Below are 26,077 nucleotides of genomic sequence, written 5' to 3'. Positions count from 1 at the left end.
ACAATAGTGAATGTGATTCCTCCATTCAAGAAAGGAGCGAGACAGGAAGCAGGAAATTACAGACCAGTTAGCTAAACATCTGCCATCGGGAAATTGCTGGAATCTATTATTAAGGAGGTTGTGATGGTTACTTAGAAAATCTCAATGCAATCAGACAGAGTCAACATGGTTTTGTGAAAGGAAAATCATATTTGATTAATTTGTTGGAGTTCTTTGAGGAAGTAACAAGCGAGGTGTATAAAGGGGAACCTGTGGATGTGCTTTACTTGGATTTCCAGAAGGTATTTGACAAGGTCCCACTTGAAGATTACTATGCAAAATAAGAGCTCATGGCATAGGGGGGAACATATTAGCGAGGATAGAGGATCAGTTCACTAACAGGAAACAGAGAGTAGGCATAAATAGATCATTTTTGGGTTGGCAAGATGTGATGAGTGGTGTGCCATAGAGATCAATGCTGGGATCTCAACTATTTACAATTTATATAAATGACTTGGGTGACAAGATCTAACAAATGGTTGCTAAATTTAGGTAGATAGGACTATAAGTCGTTGTGAGGCTATAAAGAACCTGCAAAGGGATTTAAATAGGTTAAGAGAGTGGGCAAAAGTCCACTTTGGCAGAAAGAATAAAAATGCAGAGTATTATTTAAATGGAGAGAGATTGCAGAACTCTGAGATACAGAGGGATCTGAGTGTCCTGGTACATGGATCAGGAAAGGTTAGTCTGCAGGTATAGCAAGTGATCAGGAAGGTGAATGGAATGTTATTGTTTATTGCAGGGGGAATGGAATATAGAGTAGGGATAGAAACTCGGAGCAGGAGAAGGCCATTCGGCCCTTTGAGCCTGCTCTGCCATTCAATATGATCATTGCTGATCCTCTATCTCAATGCCATACTCCTGCATTTTCCCCATTAAAATCTAAAAAATGATCTATCTTTTTCTCGAATGCCATTCAGTGACTTGGCCTCCACAGCTTTCTGTGGTAGAGAATTCCACAGGTTTACTACCCTTTGAGTGAAGAGGTTTTTCCTCACCACATCTACCCCATCTTGTGAGACTGTGTTTGGATGGGGAATCTAGAACCAGGGACATTCTCCCTGCATCTAGTCTGTCCAGCCTTTTATATGTTTCAATCAGATCTCCTCTCATCCTTTTAAACTCCAGTGAATACAAGCCCAGTCCAAACAATCTCTCCTCATACAACAGTCCCGCCAACCCCAGTATCAGCCTGGCGAACCTCCGCTGTACTCTTTCTGTGGCAAGTATATCCTTTCTTAAGCAGGGAGACCAAAACTGCACACAATACTCCAGGTGTGGTTTCACCAAGGCCCTGTATAACTGCAGTAAGACATCCCTACTTCTGAACGCAAATCCTTTTGCAACGAAGGCTAACATACCATTTGTCTTTCTGTACCTTCCTCTCCACTTTCGTTGACTGGTGTACAAGGAGACCCAGATCCCTTTGTACATCCACACTTCCCAATATGTCACCATTTAAATAATACTCTTCCTTCCTTCCTACATCAAAGTGGATAACTTCACATTTAGCCACATTGCACTGCGTCTGCCATGTGTTTGCCCACTCACTCAACTTGTCTAAATCGCCTTGAAGCCTCCTTGCATCCTCATAACAGCTCACGATTCCACCCAGTTTTGTGTCATCAGCAAACTTGGAAATGTTACATTTGGTTGCCTCATCCAGGCCATTTATATATATTGTGAACAGCTGGGTCCCAAGCACTGCGACACCCCAGTAGTCACTGCCTGCCACTCAGAAAAAGACACATTTATTCCCACTCTCTGTTTCCTGTCTGTCAACCAATTCTTGATGCCATTATACCACTCCATATCCCAAATGCTTTAATTTTGCTCACTAACCCCTTGTGAGGGACCTTATCAAATGCTTTCTGAAAGTTCAAATACTTTGCTATCGTTGTACAGAGTGTTGGTAAGACCGCATCCATGTGTACAGTTTTGGTTTCCTTAATTAAGAAAAGACATTATAACATTTGAAGCAGTTCAGAGAAGATTCCCTCGACTGATTCCTGGGATGAGGGGGTTATCCTATGAGGAAAGGTTGGACAGGCTGGGCCTGTATCCATTGAGTTTATTAAGATCCTGAAGGAGTTTGACAGGGTGGATGCTGAAAGGATGTCTCCCCTTGTGGGAGAGACTGGAACTAGGGGACACAGTTCAAAAATAAGTGGGGGCGGGGGGAGGTTCTCCCATTTGAAATGGAGATGAGAAGATTTTTTTCTCTCAGAAGGTTGTGAGTCTTTGGTATTCTCTTCTCCAGAGAGTGGAGGACGATGGGTTGCTGAATAGTTGTAAGAAGAAGTAGACAGATTCTTGGTCAACAAGAGAGTCAAACGTTGTCGGGGGTGGCCGGAATGTGGAGTTAAGGCCACAATCAGATCAGCCATGATCTTATTGAATGGCAGGGCAGGCTTGAGGGGCTGAATGGCCAACTCCTGCTCCCAATCCTTTGGATGGAATGCACTGCCTGCGAGTAAGGTTCAGTTGAAGCATTCAAAAGGGAAATAGACTGTTATCTGAAAAGGAAGAATGTGCTGGGGTATGGAGAGAAGCTGGTGCGGATATAATGGGCTGAATGGCCTCCTATGCACAGTAACAATTCGGTAATTTATGGATGTTGCTGATTGGTTCAGCAAAGGCATGAGAGATAAAAATTCCCAAAGTGAAATCTGGGTTAATTCAAGTTGGGAACTCAAGGAACGAATGAGAAGAATGGATCTTCTTTGAGATGATCTCCACTGCCTTCGAGAGTCACATCTTATTGACTGCTCCAATTTGGCTTAATGACTTCTCCAAAGCCCCAGAATTGGAACACCACTGGGGTTGAATTTTGTGACTTAAATGCAAAGTCAACACTAAAGCTTTGGTGCAGTACTGAGGGAGAACCGCACTGTCAGAGGGTCAGTACTGAGGAAGTGCTGCATTGTCAGAGGGTCAGTACTGAGGGAGTGCTGCACTGTCAGAGGGTCAGTACTGAGGAAGTGCTGCATTGTCAGAGGGTCAGTACTGAGGGAATGCCGCACTGTCAGAGGATCAGTACTGAGGGAGTGCTGGGCTGTCAGGGTCAATACAGAGGGAGTGCCGCACTGTCAGAGGGTCAGTGCTGAGAGAGTGCCGCACTTTCAGATGTCAGTACTCATGGAGTGCTGCACTGTCAGAGGGTTAGTACCGAGGAAGTGCCGCACTGTCAGAGCGTCAGTACTGAGGGAGTGCCGCACTGTCAGAGTGTTAGTACTGAGGGAGTGCCGCATCGTCAGATGGTCAGTGCTGAGTGAGTCCCGCACTTTTAGAGCGTCAGCACTGAGGGAGTGCCACACTGTCAGAGGGTCAGTACTGAGGGAGTGCTGCACTGCCAGAGGGTCAGTACTGAGGGAGTGCTGCACTGCCAGAGGGTCAGTACTGAGGGAGTGCTGCACTGCCAGAGGGTCAGTACTGAGGGAGTGCTGCACTGTCAGAGGGTCAGTACTGAGGGAGTGCAGCACTGTCAGAGGGTCAGTACTGAGGGTGTGCCGCACTGTCAGAGGGTCAGTACTGAGGGAGTGCTGCACTGTCAGAAGATCAGTACTGAGGGAGTGCTGCACTGTCAGAGGGTCAGTACTGAGGGAGTGCTGCACTGCCAGAGGGTCAGTACTGAGGGAGTGCTGCACTGTCAGAGGGTCAGTACTGAGGGAGTGCCGCACTGTCAAAGGGTCAGTACTGAGGGAGTGCTGCACTGTCAGAAGATCAGTACTGAGGGAGTGCTGCACTGTCAGAGGGTCAGTACTGAGGGAGTGCTGCACTGTCAGAGGGTCAGTGCTGAGGGAGTGCCGCACTGTCAGAGGGTCAGTACTGAGAGAAATCATAGAAACCCTACAGCACAGAAAGAGGCCATTCAGCCCATCAAGTCTGCACTGACCACAATCCCACCCAGGCCCTACCCCCATATCCCACCCGCTAATCCCTCTAATCTACGCATCCCAGGACAGTAAGGGGCAATTTTTAGCATGGCCAATCAACCTAACCCGCACATCTTTGGACTGTGGGAGGAAACCGGAGCACCCGGAGGAAACCCACGCAGACACGAGGAGAACGTGCAAACTCCACACAGACAGTGACCCAAGCCGGGAATCAAACCCAGGTCCCTGGAGCTGTGAAGCAGCAGTGCTAACCACTGTGCTACCGTGCCGCCCAAGGGAGTGGAGGGAGTGCTGCACTGTCAGAAGAGCTGCTTTTACAAGGGGATGTTAAATCCAAGCTTTATCTGTCGTGGGTGCGAATTCATCTTGAGAAATTCCAGTAGCGATAACAAAGCAAATTTCTTTCCTGTATATAGACACAACTTATACTCAATGAATTATCCACCAACATATCTCCACTCCGTGATAGCGGCTTGATCTGTTGTTTTAGGATCCACTTCCATAATCTGCTGCTCTGTATGTTAAGCATGGAGGTAGCAGCGTGTAGAAATGTCACTGGGCTCCGACCTCATTCTCAGGTGAGACTGTTGCTGCTCTCTCCGCATTGAGCCAAGGCTGGTCTGCTGATGGTCGCAGAGTGAGAATGTGTTGGATGGTGATGATAAGGACTGTGATTGGGTTGCCGTCCCTTGATCTAATTGTCTTCAGCCAACAAACTCCCCTTGACCTGCAGACTGTACCAGGTCTGACAAAGCGTCACCCAGACTCCACACCTTGGCTCTGTTCTCTCTCTCCGCAGATGCTGTCAGACCCGCTGAGATTTTCCAGCATTTTCTGACTCTATCTGGTCATGTGCAATGCCAAAGGGAAGTCACTGAGTGTGACAGCGAAAGGTTCTCCGCACTTTCACAATCTCCCGGAGACTGACATGGAATTTATTTCAGAACAGTTTGAAAGAGGAAATATCACGCAGTTACTTGTGGAGTTAAACTGGCTGCACAGTTTGGGAAAAGCAATTAATTCAGCTTTCTAGATTTTCCTCTTCAATGTTTCATGGAGAGATAAACTGAAGCGATAGAGATTAGCAGTATCAATGACTGTGAAGAAAGTGGAGTTCTGTTTATCTGTGCGTGTCTGATCTGACTGAGATCTCAGCATTGTGGCAGGGAGTTGCATTTCATCAGCAGTAGTTACTGTATTTTTGCGTGGGCTAATCCGTGTGAGAGATTTGAATCACCAGCAAGAGCTTGGTGGGTAGCAGATTGTCTCAGGGACCGAAGATGCAAATTTCAGAGTGGCGGGAATCCCTTTGAAAGGGAATGCATTTATTGTTAATTATACAGGAGCTAAAAAAGTAACAGGATTGTATTTTGCTTGAGGCCGAGTTAGTCTGTGTGGAGGCTGAGATAGTGTACATGAGGAAGAATGAATGCGACAGTGCTTGAGTGGGTGAGCAGTGGGTGGATTGATGGGCAGTGGGTGAGTGATCTAAACGCTGCTAATGAGCAGAGGTGTGTGTGTGTGGAGGGGGGAGGGAGGTGAGGGGCTGCAGTTGTGGCTGGGATAATTAACCCTTTGTGGTTAATCACAATCGATTAGGTTTTTTAAATTACAAGAATCAGTGGGATTTTGCTGGGATTTAACCAAGGATTAGCACATTTGCCTATCCTGTTAGTTTGTGTTCTCACCCTTCCTGCCTCCGAGGAACTGAGAGGGAACCAGTTCCTGAGCCAAGGCACTGACTAACTTCCTCTTTAAACAGCTGCTTAGAATTTGAAAAAAATAACTATTTCATGGCAGTAGATTGTTGAATTTACCAATCCAATCTCTGGTTCTTCATCACACACTGCCCCCAATATGGGCTGACTGAGAGAAAACATGAAGAGAAAATGCATTTATATAGCACCTTTCACAACCTCACAATTCTCCTAAGTGTTATCACTGCTGTAATATTATAGCCAGCTTGCACACAGCAAGATCCCACAAACAGCAACGTGACACTGACTAGATTGTGGTTTGGTGATGTTGATTTGGGATGACTATTCGCTCTAGGACACTGGGGAGAACTCTTTTTGAAATAATGCCTTGGGGTTTTTTCCGTCCACTCGAAAGGGTTTAATATCTTATCTGAAAGACAGCACCTCTGACAGTGCAGCACTCCCTCAGCACTAGATTTGTCAGCCTAGATTATGTGTTAAATCTCTGGAGTCGGGGTTGAAACTAAACCTTCTGGTTGAAGTGATAGTTCTACCCAACGAGCTAAGGCTGACATCCAGCTAGCATTATACTTCACTAAGTAACCTCAGCCAGCTAAATGCCACTGACCTCCCATTACTATTAACTTAGCCAGATTATTTATGTCATTTCTGTTTGAAGGAGTTTTGTGTGTGCAGATTGGCATTTCCTACATAACATTTCAAAAGTACTTCGTTGACTATAAAGAGCCTTTGCAAAGTCCCGAAGTCATGAAAGTGCTAGAAGATTATTTTTCTTACTCACTTGGTCAAATTTTAACTGGTTAGGTTTTATTTGTTATTGAAGTGCATTGTTAGCTAGGTTTTATTGGTTAGTGAGATGCAGCATTAGCTGTGTTTAATAATGTGTAGATTTACAAAATAGAAAATGCTGGAAAATCTCAGCAGGTCTGACAGCATCTGTGGAGCAAGAATAGAGCCAACGTTTGGAGTCTGCATGACTCTTGTTCAGAGCAGATTTAGTTAGTTGGGTTTCATTAGCTAGTGAGGTTAACTGGGTTAGTTTGTATGATTATGGAGTCGTTAGCTGTATTGCATTAATCAGCTTGGTGTAGTGGTAGTTAGCTGTATTATATTAGTTGGTGGGGTAGTGTTGGAGGCTTATTAGTAGGGCAGAGTGGTAGTTGCTTGGAATGTATGGTTAGTATTAGTTGGGTTGTGTTTAGTTGAAATGATATGGAAATTAACTTGGGTGACATTTGTTAGTGAAATGCAGTGGTAGTTAGTAAGGTTCAGAGCTAGCTGGGTTGTATTGGTTAACAAAGAAGTGGTAGTTGAGTTGCACCTGTTAGGGAGGTGGAGTGATAGATGGGTTGTTCAAGTTAATAAGAGAGTGCTAATTAGTTGGATTGTACTACTTAGTGAAGTGCAGTGATAGTTAGCTGAGCTGTACTAATTAGTGAGGGAATGACAATTGGTTGGACTGTGGTGGTGGCGGGCACTGGAATAATAATACTGCAACCCGGGTAATGCTGTGGGGACCTGGGTTCGAATCCCACCACAGCAGATGGTGAAATTTGAATTCAATAAAAATCTGAAATTAAGAGTCTATTGATGACCATGAACCCATTGTCGATTGTCGGAAAAACCCATCTGGTTCACTAATGTCCTTTAGGGAAGGAAATCTGCCGTGCTTATCTGGTCTGGCCTACATGTGACTCCAGAGCCACAGCAATGTGGTTAACTCTTAAATAGTAAGAAGTCTCACAACACCAGGTTAAAGTCCAACAGGTTTATTTGGAATCACAAGCTTTCGGAGCACTGCTCCTTCATCACTCACCTGATGAAGGAACAGCCACTCACCTGATGAAGGAACAGCGCTCTGAAAGCTCGTGATTCCAAATAAACCTGTTGGTCTTTAACCTGGTGTTGTGAGACTTCTTACAGTGCCCACCCCAGTCCAACGCCGGCAACTCCACATCATGGCTCTTAAATGCACTCAGTTTCAGGGCAGTTAGGGGTGGGCAATAAATGCCGGTCCAGCCAGCAACACCCTCATCCTGTGAACGAATTAAAAATATACTAGTTGGTGAGGTGGAGTGATAATTAGCTGAATGTACTCATTAATGAGGGATTGGTAATTAGCTAGTTTGTACTAGTTAGTGAGGTAGAGTGATAGTTAGCTGGATTGCCATAATTAGTGAGGTGGAGTGATAGTTAGCTGGGTTGTGTTAGTTAGTGAGGTTGTGTGATAGTTAACTGGATTGCAGTAATTAGTGAGGTGGAGTGATAGTTAGCTGTGTTGTATTAGTTAGTGAGGTGGAGTGACAGTTAGCTGAGTTGTACTCGTTAATGAGGCACTGTTAGTTAGCTAGTTTGCACTAGTTAGTGAAGTAGAGTGATAGCTGGATTATACTATTTGCTGAAGTGGAGTGATAATTAGCTGGGTTATACTAGTTAATGAGGTGGAGTGATAGTTAACTGGGTTGTACTAGTTAATGAGGTGGAGTGATAGTTAATTGGGTTGTACGAGTTAATGAGGTGGAGTGATAGTTAACTGGGTTGTACTAGTTAATGAGGGGGAGTGATAGTTAACTGGGTTGTATTTGTTAATGAGATGGAGTGATAGTTAACTGGGTTGTACTAGTTAATGAGGTGAAGTGATAATTAGCTGTGTTGTATTTGTTACTGAGGTGGAATGATAGTTAACTGGGTTGTACTAGTTAATGAGGTGGAGTGATAGTTAATTGGGTTGTACGAGTTAATGAGGTGGAGTGATAGTTAACTGGGTTGCACTAGTTAATGAGGTGAAGTGATAATTAGCTGTGTTGCATTTGTTAATGAGATGGAGTGATAGTTAACTGGGTTGTACTAGTTAATGAGGTGAAGTGATAATTAGATGTGTTGTATTTGTTAATGAGATGGAGTGATAGTTAACTGGGTTGTACTAGTTAATGAGGTGAAGTGATAATTAGCTGTGTTGTATTTGTTAATGAGGTGGAATGATAGTTAACTGGGTTGTACTAGTTAATGAGGTGGAGTGATAGTTAATTGGGTTGTACGAGTTAATGAGGTGGAGTGATAGTTAACTGGGTTGTACTAGTTAATGAGGGGGAGTGATAGTTAACTGGGTTGTATTTGTTAATGAGATGGAGTGATAGTTAACTGGGTTGTACTAGTTAATGAGGTGAAGTGATAATTAGCTGTGTTGTATTTGTTAATGAGGTGGAATGATAGTTAACTGGGTTGTACTAGTTAATGAGGTGGAGTGATAGTTAATTGGGTTGTACGAGTTAATGAGGTGGAGTGATAGTTAACTGGGTTGTACTAGTTAATGAGGGGGAGTGATAGTTAACTGGGTTGTACTAGTTAATGAGGGGGAGTGATAGTTAACTGGGTTGTACTAGTTAATGAGGTGGAGTGATAGTTAACTGGGTTGTACTAGTTAGTTGAGCTGCCGCCCGGGGGCGCCGCTCCTGTCATTCTGTAGTTGCTGCTTTTCACTGAGACCGAGAGAGGCGGAGGCTGCAGCGGCAGAGCGGCACCCGGGACAGCGGCATCGGCAGAGGGGCACCCGGGAGCGGCAGAGGCAGAGCGGCACCGGCACCTGGGACAGCGGCACCCGGGACAGCGGCACCCGGGACAGCGGCATCGGCAGAGGGGCATCCGGGACCGGCAGAGCGCACCCGGGACCGGCGGCTCCCGCACCCTCAGCCCCGAGCCGGGCTCCATGGCGTGAGGACAGCCGGCAGGAGCTATTCCCCCGGAGAAGAGACTCCCTGTCCACCCAGAGCGCACTCAGCCCCGGGAACCGGAGCCGGGATGGAGCCGAGAAGCTGAAACAGCTGCAAAGAGAACAACTCCCGGAGCAGAGAGCCCGGAGATGGGGTGAGTAGCGGAATGACCGGGAAACTGACCAGCCCCAGGCTGAGACTGACCAGCCCCGGGCTGAGACTGACCAGCCCCGGGCTGAGACTGACCAGCCCCGGGCTGAGACTGACCAGCCCCGGGCTGAGACTGACCAGTCCCGGGCTGAGACTGACCAGTCCCGGGCTGAGACTGACCAGCCCCGGGCTGAGACTGACCAGCCCCGGGCTGAGACTGACCAGCCCCGGGCTGAGACTGACCAGCCCCGGGCAGAGACTGACCAGCCCCGGGCAGAGACTGACCAGCCCCGGGCAGAGACTGACCAGCCCCGGGCAGAGACTGACCAGCCCCGGGCAGAGACTGACCAGCCCCGGGCTGAGACTGACTCTCCCAGACTCTTTAACATCCTAAGTATCAACCTTGGATCAATGGGGTTCAAAACCAAGTCCGGAGACGTGAACAAATTTCCATACACTCCTAAGGTCAGTCCTGAGGGAGTGCAGCACTGTCAGAGGGTCAGTACTGAGGGAGTGCAGCACTGTCAGAGGGTCAGTACTGAGGGAGTGCTGCACTGTCAGAGGGTCAGTGCTGAGGGCGTGCCACACTGTCGGAGGCTCAGTACTGAGGGAGTGCTGCACTGTCGGTGGGTCAGTACTGAGGGAGCGCCACACTGTCGGAGGCTCAGTACTGAGGGAGAGCCGCGCTGTGGGAGCGTCAGTGCTGAGGGAATGCTGCACTGTCGGTGCTGAGGGAATGCTGCACTGTGGGTGGGTCGGTGCTGAGGGAGCGCCCCACTGTGGGTGGGTCGGTGCTGAGGGAGCGCCCCACTGTGGGTGGGTCGGTGCTGAGGGAGTGCTGCACAGTCAGAGGATCGGTGCTGAGGGAGTGCCGGGCTGTCAGAGGGTCAGTACTGAGGGAGTGCTGCACTGTCAGAGGGTCAGTATTGAGGGAGTGCTGCACTGTCGGTGCTGAGGGTGTGCCGGGCTATCGGAGGGTCAGTACTGAGGGAGTGCCGCACTGACGGTGGGTCGGTGCTGAGGGAGCGCCCCACTGTCGGTGGGTCGATGTTGAGGGAGTGCTGCACAGTCAGAGGATCGGTGCTGAGGGAGTGCCGCACTGTCAGAGGGTCAGTACTGAGGGAGTGCCGCACTGTCAGAGGGTCAGTACTGAGGGAGTGCCGCACTTTCAGAGGATCAGTACTGAGGGAGTGCTGCACTGTTGGTGGGTCGGTGCTGAGGGTGTGCCGGGCTATCGGAGGGTCAGTACTGAGGGAGTGCCGCACTGACGGTGGGTCGGTGCTGAGGGAGCGCCGCACTGTCGGAGGGTCAGTGCTGAGGGACTGCCGCACATTTTGTATAAGGTGTTTAAGTGACCCCTGTACTCTGTAGTGGATGTGATAAATTGGCTGGCTCTATTTAAAGGTGAGCAGTGGCTTTTTCTCTGGGCTTTCAGGAATATCATTCTCTGAGCCAAGTTTAAAATAGATTAGCCGCTGACTGTCACGTTGTTGTGTGTGGGAGCATTCCGTTCACAAACTGGGAGCTGTGATTCTAAAATGTGCTTTGGCATTTTCAGAGGCTGTGAAAGGTGCGGTTTCAATGCACCGTCTCCCTCTAAATGTGGATGTTTACAGTTGCATTTGTCAAACTATTGGCGGCTTTCTTGTCTGTTCCATTTTGCAGTGAAGTGGATTTTCCCACTCTCTCCCACCGTCACAGTCAGGTCTTTATAGAATTTTCTCTCTCTCTCTCCTGCTTTTACATTTTGTGCGGTTCGTTTGAAGTTTCTTCCATGGACATTGAGAATTTGCAGATTGAGACGGAGCAAAGAGGTTTGCCAAGCTCCCAAAGCTCCATCCTCACCGCTCCCTGATCAGACTGTACCCCCTCACCGCTCCCTGATCAGACTGTACCCCCTCACCGCTCCCTGATCAGACTGTACCCCCTCACTGCTCCCTGATCAGACTGTACCCCCTCACCGCTCCCTGATCAGACTGTACCCCCCCACCGCTCCCTGATCAGACTGTACCCCCTCACTGCTCCCTGATCAGACTGTACCCCCTCACCGCTCCCTGATCAGACTGTACCCCCTCACCGCTCCCTGATCAGACTGTACCCCCTCACCGCTCCCTGATCAGACTGTACCCCTTCACCGCTCCCTGATCAGACTGTACCCCTTCACCGCTCCCTGATCAGACTGTATCCCTTCACCGCTCCCTGATCAGACTGTACCCCCTCACCGCTCCCTGATCAGACTGTACCCCCTCACCGCTCCCTGATCAGACTGTACCCCCTCACCGCTCCCTGATCAGACTGTACCCCCTCACCGCTCCCTGATCAGACTGTACCCCCTCACCGCTCCCTGATCAGACTGTACCCCCTCACCGCTCCCTGATCAGACTGTACCCCCTCACCGCTCCCTGATCAGACTGTACCCCCTCACTGCTCCCTGATCAGACTGTACCCCCTCACTGCTCCCTGATCAGACTGTACCCCCTCACTGCTCCCTGATCAGACTGTACCCCCTCACCGCTCCCTGATCAGACTGTACCCCCTCACCGCTCCCTGATCAGACTGTACCCCCTCACCGCTCCCTGATCAGACTGTACCCCCTCACCGCTCCCTGATCAGACTGTACCCCCTCACCGCTCCCTGATCAGACTGTACCCCCTCACCGCTCCCTGATCAGACTGTACCCCCTCACCGCTCCCTGATCAGACTGTACCCCCTCACTGCTCCCTGATCAGACTGTACCCCCTCACCGCTCCCTGATCAGACTGTACCCCCTCACTGCTCCCTGATCAGACTGTACCCCCTCACTGCTCCCTGATCAGACTGTACCCCTTCACTGCTCCCTGATCAGACTGTACCCCCTCACTGCTCCCTGATCAGACTGTACCCCCTCACTGCTCCCTGATCAGACTGTACCCCCTCACTGCTCCCTGATCAGACTGTACCCCCTCACTGCTCCTTGATCAGACTGTACCTCCTCACTGCTCCCTGATCAGACTGTACCCCCTCACTGCTCCTTAATCAGACTGTACCCCTCGTTCCATTTTAATAATTATTTCTGGTTTATTTAACCTACACCATGGAAATAGCGAATTTTCTCTCAGTGAGGCGAAAGCTTTTCATTACATTTGGTTTTAAAATAGATTTGCAGGAAGAAAATAAACCACATCTGGCGATGTTCACTCTGACCCTCCAGTGGTCAATTCCAGATGATTTTATTTTATTTATTATTGTCACATGTATTAGTATACAGTAAAAAGTATTGTTTCTTGCACACTATACAGACAAAGCATACCATTCATAGAGAAGGAAAGGAGAGGGTGCAGAATGTAGTGTTACAGTCATAGCTAGGGTGTAGAGAAAGATCAGCGAAATGCAAAGTAGGTCCATTCAAAAGTCTGATAGCAGCAGGGAAGAAACTGTTTTTGAGTCGGTTAGTACGTGATCTCAGACTTCTGTATCTTTTTCCCGACGGAAGAAAGTGGCAGAGAGAATGTCCGGGGTGCGTGGGGTCCTTAATTATGCTGGCTGCTTTTCCAAGGCAGTGGGAAGTGTAGACAGAGTCAATGGATGGAAGACTGGTTTGAGTGATGGACTGGACTTCATTCACGATCCTTTGTAGTTTCTTGTGGGTCTTGGACAGAGCAGGCGCCATACCAAGCTGTGATACAACCAGAAAGAATGCTCTCTATGGTGTATCTGCAGAAGTTGGTGAGAGTTGTAACGGACATGCCAAATTTCCTTAGTCTTCTAAAGTAGAGGCGTTGGTGGGCTTTCTTAACTATAGTGTCGGCATGGGGGGGACCAGGACAGGTTGTTGGTGATCTGGACACCTAAAAACCTGAAGCTCTCGACCCTTTCTACTTTGTCCCATTGATGTAGATAGGGGCATGTTCTCCACTACACTTCCTGAAGTCAATGACTACCTCCTTTGTTTTGTTGACATTGAGGGAGAGATTATTGTCGTTGCTCCAGTTCACCAGATTCTCTATCTCTTTCCTGTCTTGTCATTGTTTGAGATCCGATCCACTTCGGTGGTGTCATCAGCAAACTTGAAAATCGAGTTGGAAGGGAATTTGGCCACACAGTCATAGGTGTATAAGGAGTATAGTAAGGAGCTGAGGACACAGCCTTGTGGAGCACCGGTGTTGAGGATGATCGTGGAGGAGGTGGTGTTGCCTATCTTTACTGACTGCGGTCTGTGGGTTAGGAAGTCTAGGATCCGGTTGCAGAGGGAGGGGCTGAGCCCCAGGCCACGGAGTTTGGAGATGAGTCCCATAGGAATAATGGCGTTGAAGGCTGAGCTGTAGTCTATGAATAGAGTCTGACATAGGTGTCTTTGTTACCTAGGTGTCCCAGGGTTGAATGCAGGGCCAGGGAGATGGCGTCTGCTGTGGACCTGTTCTGGCGATAGGCGAACTGTAGTGGGTCCAGGCAGTCCGGGAGGCTGGAATTGATTTGTGCCATGACTAACCTTTCGAAGCACTTCATAATGATGGATGTCAGAGCCACCGGACGATAGTCATTAAGGCACGCTGCTTGGCTTTTCTTTGGCACTGGGATGAATGTTGTCTTCTTGAAGCAGGTAGGGACCTCAGATTGGTGTAAAGAGAGGTTGAAGATATCTGCAAATACCCCAAATGTGGATCCAAGTGTGATTTCCACTGGCAAACTCTTCCCACATTGGAGTCTGAATTTCTCGCCTGCCTCCTCGGATTCACCCAGAGCTGTGAGCAAAACCACATCTTAAACAGTTCAGAAACCGGGAGTGAGAAGCCATGGCTGCATTCTCTCTGTTACTGAAGAAAATAAGAACATTGGACAATAGAAGCGTGTGTAATTTCTGTCATTTGTTCTGAGGGAGACAACACTTCATATTGAACACCTGGAAATTTAAATTCGTATCTGAAGCTACAGTGCAAAGATCACAAAATAGTGACTAACAGATTTCAAACAAATTCCTCATTATTCATCTCATATATTCAGAATCCTCTCCTCCTTTCCTTAGTCAGAGTTTTTTAAAATTCTCCCTCATTTTCGATGCAGTCTGAGGGTGGACAGTCCAGGGTGAGTGATGGGTGACTGACTGATCTGTTGCTACAGAAAGTGACCTGCATCCAGTTGTTGGGTTAATGCTACTTCATCATCACTCCCCAAGTTGTGGGGCTCTCTAACCCTCTTGCCAATGTTTACCCGAACTGGAACCCAGGGACTTTGTGTGAGAATTGTAAGAGTTAACCATTTAACTCCCATCAATGGCCTTGATAGCTGGGTGACAGGATTATTTCTGATGAGATTAAGTGTACAGTTTGTAATTTATTCATGAAAAGTAATACAATTGCACATTGTTTTTAAAAAGGAGGATCTTGCTGTTAATGTCGCTTTGGGACAACAATCAAACATTTATTGAATTGAGTCCTGTTGATGCAATCGGTGAAAGTGACCAGGTTCATGTTATCAGCTGCTTAGTGGGTTTAAATGAATCCAGCACATTGGTACAGATTAGCTCAGTGATCCAGTTAGTTCCTCTGTTACTGGAACTCACTGTTTAGACATTAAAACAATTCCAAAGTTGATCAGAGCTCTGCTGAGGATTTGAATTTGAGAGTCTTTAACATTTCCAATGTTCAAAAATATTTTTATATTGGATGGAATTATCAAAGCATTTTAGACTACAACATCCAGGAAAGTAAAACAGGCAGAAATTATATCAATTTACCACAGTAATACTGTAGCATCAGAATATAAACTTCTCCATCCAGGATAAACACATTTATGTTGATTGTTCTACCTAGGATGGGCTAAACTGGCCAGGTTGTTCAACCACGCGCTGTCCCTGGGAATATTTAATATAGTGGTTGTAATGACACTGAGGGAATAGTGTTAAAGATATTAGCACCTAAACATCCCAAAGTTCTGTTATGAGCCTGGAATTGGAGAGACACTCCCTCAGTGCTACTTTTAATGTAATGATAAAGAGATTTCTTTAAACAGAATCGTAGAATTGTTATGGGGCAGAAAGAGGCCATTTGGCCCATCGTGTCTGCACCTGCTGACCAAATGAGCATTCTGACTTGGTGCCTTTCCCCCAGGCCCTGCACATTGTTTGAATCATCTAACACTCTCTTGGATGCCTCGATTGAACCTGCCTCCACCACACTTCCAGGCATTGCGTTTCAGACCTGAATCACTCGTTGTGCGAAAGTTATTCTCACTTGCTTCTTTTACAAATCACTTAAATCTGTGCATCCCTCTCGTTCTTGATCCTTTTACGAATGGGAACAGTTTTTCCCTGTCTACTCTGTCCAGCTCCCTCATGATTTTGAACATCTCTATCAAATCTCCTCTCAGCCGCCTTGTCTCCAAGGGGAACAGTCCCAACCTCTCCAATCCATCCTCATAGCTGAAGTTTCCCAACGCTGTAACTATTCTTGTAAATCTCTTCTGCACTCTCTCCAGTGCGTTCACATCCTTCCTATGGTGTGGCAGCCAGAACTGTACACAATATTCCAGCTGAGGTCTAACTAGTGTCTTGTATAAGTTCAGTGTAACCTCCTTGCTCTTGTACTCTGTCCCCCTATTAATAAAGCCCAGTATACTATATCCTTCATTAACTGCTCTCACCACCTGTTCTGCCACCTTCAATGAACAATGCACAGACGCACCCAGTTCCCTCTGCTCTCCCTTTAAGAATTTTACCCTGATTTTATATTGTGTCTCTATGTTCTTCTATCAAAATGCATCATCTCACACTTTTTCACCTTGGACTTCCTCTGCCACTCCACCAACTTCCCACGTTTTTTGAAGTTCTACACTCCTCACAGTTTACGATATTTCGAAACTTCGTGGAATTGTCCCCCACACTCTGCCCTTCCTAATCAACCCCCATTTTTCCATGTGGCAGCCAATCCAGAGAGCTCATCTGACTCTGCAGCCAATCCAGTTTCTCCGGCATTTCGGGTCAAATCTTGCTGCTTATTCCTGATGCAGATTGGAAAGGCTTTTAGCCCAGGAGCACCCTCACCCCCCACCCCTCTCCCCACCCCCACCCCTCTCCCCACCCCCACCCCCTCCCCCCACTCCCCACCCCCACTCCCCACTCCCCACTCCCCACCCCCACTCCCCACTCCCCACTCCCCACCCCCACTCCCCACCCCCACTCCCCACCCCCACTCCCCACCCCCACTCCCCACCCCCACTCCCCACCCCCACTCCCCACCCCCACTCCCCACCCCCACTCCCCACCCCCACTCCCCACCCCCACTCCCCACCCCCACTCCCCACCCCCACTCCCCACCCCCACTCCCCACCCCCACTCCCCACCCCCACTCCCCACCCCCACTCCCCACCCCCTCTCCCCACCCCCTCTCCCCACCCCCTCTCCCCACCCCCTCTCCCCACCCCCTCTCCCCACCCCCTCTCCCCACCCCCTCTCCCCACCCCCTCTCCCCACCCCCTCTCCCCACCCCCTCTCCCCACCCCCTCTCCCCACCCCCTCTCCCCACCCCCTCTCCCCACCCCCTCTCCCCACCCCCTCTCCCCACCCCCTCTCCCCACCCCCTCTCCCCACCCCCTCTCCCCACCCCCTCTCCCCACCCCCTCTCCCCACCCCCTCTCCCCACCCCCTCTCCCCACCCCCTCTCCCCACCCCCTCTCCCCACCCCCTCTCCCCACCCCCTCTCCCCACCCCCTCTCCCCACCCCCTCTCCCCACCCCCACCCATCTCCCCACCCCCAGGAGCACCCCCACTCCACCACACCTCTCCCCACCCCCACCCATCTCCCCACCCCCAGGAGCACCCCCAGCCCTCTCGCAACCCTACCCCCACCCATCTCCCCACCCCCAGGAACCCCACCACTCCTCTCCCCACCCCCACCCCCTTACCACATAGCCCCTCTCTCACTGCCCTCTCCATTTCGCACACAAACTCTCTCTCACACATGCACACTCTCTCTCCCTTTCTCTCTCTCTCTCTCACACCCACTTGTTTCACTCCTCTATCACTCCCTCTCGCTCCTCCTCTATCCCTCCTAACTCCTCCCACAATCCCTCTCCTTCACTCCTTCTCTCCCACACTCTCCCCTTTTAGAATCAGAGTTTTACAGCACAAAAAGGTTTTATCCCTCTCCACTTTTCTCCTCTCTACCCCTCCCTCCCTCCCTCCCTCTTTCTCGCACAAACCCTCCCTCCCTCTCTCTCACACTCACACTGTCAACATTCACATCTCAATCGTGCTGCAGTTGGTCAGAGTTTTGAACTTGTTCACATTTAAACATTACGCATCAGGACAAAGTCAGTTTTATTTATAGAAAGCATTTCACATTGCACTGCAAGCTCTCATTAACACAGACTTATTTGGACAGTGAGTGATAAACATTTCAGTCTTGGATCTATTGTCCAGTTCAACTTCTCCACATGATGCCAATCCAAATCATTCTACTTCTAATTGACCTTGAAACTATTCAGTGAACAGGACCTCCTTCAGCAGATCCTTGCAGTCTCACTATGTGACCCATTCAGAAACCCAGCAGAGACAGTCAGCGACATCTCGATTTAACATCCACACCGAGTGCAGCAATATTTTAAACCCAACTCAAAGAATCCAAAGGAATATTCATTCATGAAATGAATCTCTATCCCACAGAGTCCATGTTGGAGCAGGAAACAGGCGAAATACTGTGAGGGTGGGGGTGAAGGAAGGGGTGGGGTTGGCGGTGATCCGATAGAAACACATGGGCGGCACAGTGGTTAGCACTGCTGCCTCACAGCGCCAGGGGCACGGGTTCGATTCCGCCCTTCCCCCGCTACCCCCTCCCCCCCTTCCCCCCCTCCTCCCACACTGTCTGTGTGGAGTTTGCATGTTCTCTTCGTGTCTGCGTGGGTTCCCACAGGTGCTCCGGTTTCCCCCCACAGTCTGAAAGACGTGCTAGTTAGGTACATTGGCCGTGCTAAATTCTCCCTCAGTGTAACCCGAACAGGTGCCGGAGAGTGGCGACTAGGGGATTTTCACAGTAACTTCACTGCAGTGTTAATGTCAGCCTATTTGTGACAATAATAAAAAAAGATCCTGCAAAATGAACATTTGTTTCTGATTTCACCCAATGAGACTCCAGGTTTTGACAGATTTCTGAAATACTGAAGTGACTCAGTTTAATCAGGGTAACATCTTGAATGCATAATCACCAAACCCCCTCAGTCTAGGCTACACACCTTCCTGTCCACCTCCTCATTCATCATCTTAAACACAGCCCAGTGTGAACAATCGTGCATCAACATTGTCCCTGTACCCTACCGTGCCCCTTATACTACTCTGGTACCCCTGGCACTTTGTACAATACCCCAGCACTCTGGTCCAGACTCCTGGCACTTTGTACAATACCCCAGCACTCTGGTCCAGACTCCTGGCACTTTGTACAATACCCCAGCACTCTGGTCCAGACTCCTGGCACTTTGCAGAACGGGTGACAATGTAACGAGGCCGGGGGCAAAGTCCATCCTGGAATCTAGATGTTAAAGTACTTGAGTTTTTTCAGTAATTTTCAGTTCTTCAGCTTTGTGAAGCATCATGTGGTCGATCAGTCTCTGGAATTGTCTCACTGTGAATAGACAGTTACAACTAGAACATAGAACAGTACAGCACAGAACAGGCCCTTCGGCCCACGATGTTGTGCCGAGCTTTATCTGAAACCAAGATCAAGCTATCCCACTCCCTATCATCCTAGTGTGCTCCATGTGCCTATCCAATAACCGCTTAAATAATTAATTAAATAATAACTAATTTATTAACAATCAGCCAAAGAGATCTGAAGCTAATGCTGTCAATCAAACAAGTTTGGACCTGAGGTGGGAACTTTTGCTTTGTTGTTTTGCAGAATGTGGGTGTTGCTGGTTCAGCCGCACTCATTGTCCATCCCGAACTTCCCCTGCTGAGCTGTCTTTTTGAACCCGCTGCAGTCCATGTGGTGTAGGTACACCCACATTGCTGTTAGGGAGGGAGATCCAGTGACAATGATAGAATGGTGATATATTTCCAAGTCAGGATGGTGTGTGACTTGGAGGGAAACTTGCAGGTGATGTTCCCAGGTATCTGCTGCTCTTGTCATACAGTCATAGAGGTTTACAGCATGGAAACAGGCCCTTTGACCCAACTTGTCCATGCCGTCCCTTTTTTTAACCCTGAAGCTAGTCCCAATTGCTCACGTTTGGCCCATATTCCTCTATACCCATCTTAACCATGTAACTGTCTAAACGCTTTTTAAAAGACAAAATTGGACCCGCCTCTACTACTACCTCTGGCAGGTTGTTCCAGACACTCACCACGCTCTGTGTGAAAAAATTGCCCCTCTGGACACTTTTGTATCTCTCCCCTCTCACCTTAAACCTATGCCCTCTAGTTTTAGACTCCTCTACCTTTGGGAAAAGATATTGACTATCTAGCTGATCTATGCCCCTCATTATTTTATAGACTTCTATAAGATCACCCCTAAGCCTCCTACACTCTAGAGAAAAAGCCCTAGTCTATCCAGCCTCTCCTTATAACTCAAATCATTAAGTCCTGGTAGCATTCTAGTAAATTTTTTCTGCACTCTTTCTAGCTTAATAATATCCTTTCTATAATAGGGTGACCAGAACTGTACACAGTATTCATAAGAACATAAGAAATAGGAGCAGGAGTAGGCCATCTAGCCCCTCGAGCCTGCCCCGCCATTCAATAAGATCATGGCTGATCTGATAGTGGTTTAGTTCCACTTACCTGCCTGATTCCTATAACCCGTAATTCCCTTATTGATCAGAAATCGATCTACCTGTGACTTAAACATATTTAACGAGGTAGCCTCCACTGCTTCAATGGGCAGAGAATTCCAGAGATTCACTACCCTCTGAGAGAAGAAGTTCCTCCTCAACTCTGTCCTAAACTGACTCCCTCTTATTTTGAGGCTGTGTCCTCTAGTTCTTGTTTCCTTTCTAAGTGGAAAGAATCTCTCTGCTTCTATCCTGTCTAGCCCCTTCATTATCTTATATGTCTCTATAAGATCACCCCTCATCCTTCTAAACTCCAACGAGTACAGGCCCAATCTACTCAATCTCTCCTCATAAGATAACCCCCTCATAAGAAAAACATAAGAACATAAGAAATAGGAGCAGGAGTAGGCCATCTGGCCCTTCGAGCCTGCCCCGCCATTCAACAAGATCATGACTGATCTGAAGCGAATCAGTTCCACTTACCCGCCTGCTCCCCATATCCCCTAATTTCCTTATCGATCAGAAAACTATCTACCCGTGATTTAAACATATTCAACGAGGAAGCCTCCACCACTTCAATGGGCAGAGAATTCCAGAGATTCACTACCCTCTGAGAGAAGAAGTTCCCCCTCAACTCTGTTCTGAACCGGCCCCCCCTTATTTTGAGGCTGTGCCCTCTAGTTCTGGTTTCCCTTCCAAGTGGAAAGAATCTCTCCACCTCTACCCTATCCAGCCCCTTCATTATCTTATATGTCTCTATAAGATCACCCCTCATCCTTCTAAACTCCAACGAGTACAGACCCAATCTGTTTAATCTCTCCTCATAAGCTACACCCCTCATCTCCGGTATCAACCTGGTGAACCTTCTCTGCACCCCCTCCAAGGCCAATATATCCTTTCGCAAATAAGGGGACCAAAACTGCACACAGTACTCCAGTTGCGGCCTCACCAGTGCCTTGTACAGTTGCAGCAAGACCTCCCTGCTTTTATATTCTATCCCCCTCGCGATAAAGGCCAACATTCCATTCACCTTCTTGATCACCTGCTGCACCTGCAGGCTGAGTTTTTGCGATTCGTGCACAAGGACCCCCAGGTCCCTCTGCACAGTCGCACGATGTAATTTTTCTCCATTTAAATAATATTCCAATTTACTATTATTTCTTCCAAAGTGGATAACCTCACATTTGCTAACGTTATATTCCATCTGCCAGATCCTCGCCCACTCGCTCAGCCTATCCAAATCTCTCTGCAGACTTTCCGCGTCCTCCACGCAATTCGCTTTCCCACTCACCTTCGTGTCATCAGCAAACTTGAATACCCTAGATTCAGTCCCCTCCTCCAGATCATCTATGTAAATGGTAAACAATTGAGGCCCCAGCACCGATCCCTGCGGCACCCCACTGGTCACCAACTGCCAACCAGAAAAGCACCCATTTATTCCAACTCTCTGCTTCCTGTTAGATAGCCAATCCTTAATCCATGCTAACACTTTACCCCCAACTCCGTGTACCCTAATCTTCTGCAGCAACCTTTTGTGAGGCACCTTATCGAACGCCTTCTGGAAATCCAAAAACACCACATCCACCGGTTCCCCTCTGTCAACTGCACTCGTTACATCTTCATAAAAATTCAGTAAATTCGTCTTTCCCTTCATGAATCCATGCTGCGTCTGCTTGATCGAACCATTTTTTTTCCAGGTATCCTGCTATTTCTTCTTTAATGATGGATTCCAGCAATTTCCCAACTACGGACGTTAAGCTAACCGGCCTGTAGTTACCCGCCTTTTGTCTACCTCCTTTTTTAAACAGTGGCGTTACATTAGCTGTTTTCCAATCAGCCGGCACTTCCCCAGAGTCCAGCGAATTTTGATAAATTACAACCAACGTATCCGCTATTACTTCTGCCATTTCTTTCAGAACCCTGGGATGCATTCCATCCGGGCCCGGGGACTTGTCTACCTTTAGTCCCATTAGCCTACCAAGCACTACCTCTTTAGTAATAGTAATCGTTTTAAGGACCTCATCCCCTACAGTCCCACGACCATCAATTTTCGGTAAGCTATTTGTGTCCTCTACCGTAAAGACCGACACAAAAAACTTGTTTAAGGCCTCGGCCATTTCCTCGTTTCCCATTATTAAATCCCCCTTCTCATCTTCTAAGGGTCCAACATTTACTTTAGCTACTCTTTTCCTTTTTATATATTTGTAAAAACTTTTACTGTCAGTTTTTATATTTTGTGCTAGTTTAGTTTCATAATCTATCTTTCCTTTTACTCTTATGTGAGGAATAAAAGAATGACCAGGGTGAGGTTAGGGCCGGTCAAGGACAGCAGTGGGAACTTGTGTATGGAGTCAGTAGAGATAGGCGAGGTGATGAATGAATACTTTTCATCAGTGCTCACCAAGGAGAGGGGCCATGTTTTTGAGGAAGAGAAGGTGTTTCAGGCTAATAGGCTGGAGGAAATAGTTGATTGGAGGGAGGATGTACTGGCAGTTTTGAATAAACTGAAGGTCGATAAGTCCCCTGGGCCTGATGAAATATATCCTAGGATTCTTTGGGAGGCAAGGGATGAGATTGCAGAGCCTTTGGCTTCGATCTTTGGGTCCTCACTGTCCACGGGGATGGTGCCAGAGGACTGGAGAATGGCGAATGTTGTTCCTCTGTTTAAGAAAGGGAATAGAAATGACCCTGGTAATTATGGACCGGTTAGTCTTACTTCGGTGGTTGGTAAATTGATGGAAAAGGTCCTTAGGGATGGGATTTACGATCATTTAGAAAGATGCGGATTAATCCGGGATAGTCAGCACGGATTCGTGAAGGGCAAGTCGTGCCTCACAAATTTGATAGAATTTTTTGAGGAGGTAACTAAGTGTGTTGATGAAGGTAGGGCAGTTGATGTCATATACATGGATTTTAGTAAGGCGTTTGATAAGGTCCCCCATGGTCGGCTTATGATGAAAGTAAGGAGGTGTGGGATAGAGGGAAAGTTGGCCGATTGGATAGGTAACTGGCTATCTGATCGAAGACAGAGGGTGGTGGTGGATGGAAAATTTTTGGACTGGAGGCAGGTTGCTAGCGGAGTGCCACAGGGATCAGTGCTTGGTCCTCTGCTCTTTGTGATTTTTATTAATGACTTAGAGGAGGGGGCTGAAGGGTGGATCAGTAAATTTGCTGATGACACCAAGATTGGTGGAGTAGTGGATGAGGTGGAGGGCTGTTGTAGGCTGCAAAGAGACATAGATAGGATGCAGAGCTGGGCTGAAAAATGGCAGATGGAGTTTAACCCTTATAAATGTGAGGTGATTCATTTTGGTAGGACTAATTTAAATGTGGATTACAGGGTCAAAGGTAGGGTTCTGAAGACTGTGGAGGAACATAGAGATCTTGGGGTCCATATCCACAGATCTCTAAAGGTTGCCACTCAAGTGGATAGAGCTGTGAAGAAGGCCTAGAGTGTGTTAGCTTTTATTAACGGGGGGTTGGAGTTTAAGAGCCATGGGGTTATGCTGCAACTGTACAGGACCTTGGTGAGACCACATTTGGAATATTGTGTGCAGTTCTGGTCACCTCACTATAAGAAGGATGTGGAAGCGCTGGAAAGAGTGCAGAGGAGATTTACCAGGATGCTGCCTGGTTTGGAGGGTAGGTCTTATGAGGAAAGGTTGAGGGAGCTAGGGCTGTTCTCTCTGGAGCGGAGGAGGCTGAGGGGAGACTTAATAGAGGTTTATAAAATGATGAAGGGGATAGATAGAGTGAACGTTCAAAGACTATTTCCTCGGGTGGATGGAGCTATTACAAGGGGGTATACCTATAGGGTTCATGGTGGGAGATACAGGAAGGATATCAGAGGTAGGTTCTTTACGCAGATAGTGGTTGGGGTGTGGAATGGACTGCCTGCAGTGATAGTGGAGTCAGACACTTTAGGAACATTTAAGCAGTTATTGGATAGGCACATGGAGCACACCAGGATGATGGGGAGTGGGATAGCTTGATCTTGGTTTCAGATAAAGCTCGGCACAACATCATGGGCCGAAGGGCCTGTTCTGTTCTGTACTGTTCTATGTTCTATGTTTCTTTCTTTATCACTTTCTTAGTAGTTCTTTGTTGTTTTTTAAAGCTTTCCCAATCTTCTAATTCCCCACGAGTTTTGGCCACTCTGTACGCATCGGTTTTTAATTTAATACTCTCCTTTATTTCCTTAGTTATCCACGGCTGGTTATTCCTTTTCTTACATTCCTTCTTTATCACAGGAATATATTTTTGCTGAGTACTGAGAAAAATCTCCTTAAAAATCCGCCACTGTTGCTCAGCTGTCCGACCAACTAGTCTGCGCTCCCAGTCTACATTCGCCAATTCTGCCCTCATCCTATTGTACTCCCCTCTGTTCAAGCAGAGGACACTGGTTTGGGACCCTACGTTCTCACCCTCCATTTGTATTAGAAATTCAACCATGTTGTGATCACTCATTCCAAGAGGATCCCTCATAAGATGATCATTAATTTTACCTGTCTCATTACACAGGACCAGATCCAAGATAGCTCGCTCCCTCGTAGGTTCTGTAACATACTGTTCGTGGAAACTATCCCGGTTCTGCAGGTTAAAATCCCCCATGATTATTGCTGTTCCGTTTTTGCATGCATCCATTATTTGCTTGTGTATAGCCCGACCCACCTCAAAGTTATTATTTGGGGGCCTATAGACCACGCCCACCAGTGACTTTCTCCCCTCACTATTCCTGATCTCCACCCACAACGATTCCACATTCTGCTCCTTAGAGCCTATATCGTCTCTCACTACCGCCCTGATGTTATCTTTAATTAACAGAGCTACCCCACCTCCTTTTCCTTCCTGTCTATCCTTTCAAAATGTCTGATACCCCTGGATATTCAGTTCCCAATCCTGGTCACCCTGCAACCACGTTTCTGTAATGGCCACTAGATCATACCCATTTGTACTGATTTGTGCCATCAACTCATTCACTTTGTTTCGAATGCTACGTGCATTCAGGTAACGTGTCTTTATGCCAGTCTTTATATGGACCCGATTTGTTAGTGCATTCTTTTGATTGCACGCTCTGTCCCTACCTGTCGCAAACTGGTTATCCTTCCCCAGACCATCTCCTTGCACTGCGTTGACCACCTCCCTTCTTGTGTTTGTCACCTTGTTTTACTCTGCCTGAGCCCTTGACTCCTTTAACTAATGAATGTCCTCATCATTAACCTTCACTCATACCCTCTCCTTTACCTTTGATTTTGTAATTCCCCATACCCCTGAACCCCCCCCCCCCCCCCCCCCACTATTTAGTTTAAAGCCCTATTCCAAGTGTGGCCTTACCAATGTCTTGTACAACTTCAACAAGACGTTCCAACTCCTGTATTCAATGTTCTGACCAATGAAACCAAGCATGCCGATTGCCTTCCTCACCACTCTGTCCACCTGTGACTCTACTTTCAAGGAGCTATGAACCTGTACCCCTAGATCTGTTTGTTCTATAACTCTCCCCAACACCTTACCCTACCCTACCATTAACTGATCCTTGTCCTTCTAGATGGTAGAGGTCACAGGTTTGGAAGATGCTGCCTAAGGAGCCTTGGTGAGTTCCTGCAGTGAATCTTGCAGATGGTGCTCATGGCTGCTACTATTTTGCGTTCTGTCCTCCTTCCTGAGGGAAATTGATAGAAACCAGATTAAAATTGTCAAACTTGGGTCAGGAAAGATATAATATTGAATAATTTTATAACATGGTCCCATGTGTGTCACATTTCTGCCCCACACTGTCACGTGTGATGATCATTTCCCTGATTGTCCTATGTTGATGGCATGTTTA

General features: G+C 47.7%; 1 protein-coding gene across 1 annotated transcript in view; it reads left to right on the top strand.

Annotated features, from left to right (window-relative positions):
• Positions 1 to 9,136: 9,136 nt before the first annotated feature.
• The window catches only part of homer2 (homer scaffold protein 2), a 39,559-nt gene continuing 22,618 nt past the window's right edge, over positions 9,137 to 26,077 (top strand). Inside the window, exon 1 of the mRNA XM_078241892.1 lies at positions 9,137 to 9,517. Coding sequence (XP_078098018.1) covers positions 9,513 to 9,517 — 5 coding nt within the window. The 5' untranslated portion in view covers positions 9,137 to 9,512. The remainder of the gene's footprint in view (positions 9,518 to 26,077) is intronic.

Source organism: Mustelus asterias, chromosome 24 (genome assembly GCF_964213995.1).
Source record: "Mustelus asterias chromosome 24, sMusAst1.hap1.1, whole genome shotgun sequence".
Lineage (NCBI taxonomy): Eukaryota > Metazoa > Chordata > Chondrichthyes > Carcharhiniformes > Triakidae > Mustelus > Mustelus asterias.
Note: the sequence above shows the minus strand (reverse complement) of the source record. Positions and strands in the feature narration are given on the sequence as shown.